The sequence below is a fragment of the Eimeria tenella genome, genomic scaffold, assembly GCF_000499545.2.
Source record: "Eimeria tenella Houghton genomic scaffold, Eth_scaff704, whole genome shotgun sequence".
Lineage (NCBI taxonomy): Eukaryota > Apicomplexa > Conoidasida > Eucoccidiorida > Eimeriidae > Eimeria > Eimeria tenella.
The window spans coordinates 3,782-5,965 of record NW_013545825.1 but is presented as its reverse complement, the minus strand read 5'-3'; the positions used below and the strand labels follow the sequence as shown (position 1 = coordinate 5,965).

The window sequence follows — 2,184 nt, the reverse complement described above, 5'->3', positions numbered from 1 at the left end:
TGCTGCTGCTGCTGCTGCTGCTGCTGTTCGGGTCTTCCTGCGAGTGCGCCACTGCAGCAAACACTGCCCCGAATATGGCACTTTGAATTAGCCGCGTCAAATATATGCACTCATCTTCAACAGGGCCCCCGGGGGCCCCCGGGGCCCCGGGGCCCCCTGGGGCCCCGGGGGCCCCCAGGGGCCCCCCATCTGCCTTGTCGGGGGGCGGCAGCCTGAGCAGTGAGGAGCTGTAGATGGCTGTGCCAGCTAGAGACGCTGGGCTGTTTTGCTGCAGCAGCAACAGCAGCAGCAGCAGCAGAAACGGTGCCGCAAGGACAGTAGCAAATGGTAGCAGCAGCAGGCGCAGCTCAACCCCGCCACCACTTCAAGTCGGTGGCCCAGTCCAGGCTTTAGAGCCCGCGGTTTAGGGTTTAGGGTTTAGGGTTTAGGGTTTGCTTACCAAAGCCTCTGCAGAAATAGAAGCGCTACAAAAACACTGTCGGAGAGCCAGGCGGCGCGCGCATGCGCTGTTGAGGGTGAGGTCTAGCCAGTTGGTTGCCTGTCTCATTTTGTTGCTGCTGTTGCTGCTGCTGCTGCTGCTGCTACTGCTGCTGCTGCTGCTTGAGGCGCTATGGATATTGGTGGTGCTGCAGGAAGCTGCAGCGAGTTTTTGCTGCTGCTGCTGCGTCCCGCATGGCGCCACCGCTGTTGCTGCTGCGTATTGCTGCTGCCTGCGCTGCTGCTGCTGGGGAAGGTGCTGGGAATGCTGAAGCAGCAGCTGCTGCTGCTGCTGCTGCAGGTGCTGCTCCAGCTCCTGCTGCCTCTGCATGTGTTGCTGCTGCTGCCTGGAGGCTGCAGAGGGCCCGTTCGAGAGCAAACAAACGCCAGCGTTTGGGGTCGAAAACGGAGCCATTTGCTGCTGCTGCTGCTGCTGCTGCTGATTGTGAGCTTGTGTAGCTTCTGCAGCAACAGACTGGCGAGATTTAGAAGCTGCTCCTTGGCGGCTCAGGTGAAGTGAGGGTGCTGAAAGTTTGTGCTGCCGCTGCTTCAGCTGCTGCCGTTGTTGCTGCAGCTGTTGCTGCTGCAGTTGCTGTTGCTGCTGCTGCTGCTGTAGCTGATGCTGCTGCTGCAGCTGCCGTTGCTGCTGTAGCTGACGCTGCTGCTGCTGCTGCTGCAGCTGCTGCTGCTGCTGTTGTATGGAATGCTCTGGGGTGTAATAGAAGTGCTGCTGCTGCTGCTGCGTGCACGAATATACCTTGTGTTGTACCTCTGAAAGGGGGGAAGACTGAAGAGTGTTTTGCTGCTGCTGCTGCTGCTGCTGCTGCAGCTGGTGCTGCCGCTGTTGCAATGGCTGCTGCCGCGCGTAAGTAAGCTGCTGCGATGTTGCTTTCTGTAATCGTTGGTCCTGCAGCAACAGCAACAGCTTCTGTTGCTGCTGCTGTTTTTGCTGCTGTTGCTGCTGCTGCTGCTGCTGTCGCTGCGCTGCTCCTTCAAAAAGCCCACTGCCGTAGGAGTACCTGCTAGGAACCACCTTAGTAAATATAATGTTGTTGTTGCTGCTGCTGCTGCTGCTAGCAAAAGAGCACGCTGGGTTGTAAGAGAGCCGTTGCGGAGCTGCAGTGCGGCTGTCTTCAAGAATGAATTTGAGGGACTGCCTGGTGTTGAAGCGATCGCTGGCGCTGCTGCTGCTGCTGCTGCTGTGCTGCTGCTGCTGCTGCTGCTCCTGCAGCTGCTTCGCAATCTCCAGAGAAACGGAGGAGGAAGAGATCGCTAGGGGGGGCCCTTGGCGCAGGTACATCCTGCTGGCTTTGGAGCCCGGCAGCGGGGCTGCCGCAGCAGCTGCAGCAGTTGCTGCAGATGCAGCTGCTGCTGCTGCTGCTGCTGCTGCTGCCCCGCAGTCGCCTCTACAGCACAGGCCGTCGGGCTGCGGGGAACTGCACGACGCAGCCGCGGCGCCTGTGCTGCGGTCAGTCCGCGAAACTGGGTTTTGCTGCTGCTGCTGCTGCTGCTGCTGTTGCGTCGACAGGCGCTTCTAAGCGTGCAGCTCACGGGAAAAACAGCGCACCGTCTAGAGCTGCCAATGTTGCTGCTGCTGCTGCTGCTGCTGCTGCTAATGCTCGTCAGAGTGTGTGGGGATAAAGAGGTGGAGATGGGGAAATCGTGCTGATGAGAAACTGCTGCTGCTGCTGCTGCTGCTGCTGCTGC

The 2,184-nt window shown here is 59.8% G+C and overlaps 1 protein-coding gene across 1 annotated transcript; it reads right to left on the bottom strand.

Annotated features, from left to right (window-relative positions):
* Positions 1–439: 439 nt before the first annotated feature.
* Positions 440–1,777, bottom strand: ETH_00032095 (uncharacterized protein; the record flags this gene model as incomplete). Its single annotated transcript, XM_013380556.1, has 1 exon — positions 440–1,777. A coding segment is annotated over one exon (1,338 nt), but the record flags the coding sequence as incomplete, so codon positions are not given.
* Positions 1,778–2,184: the final 407 nt, after the last annotated feature.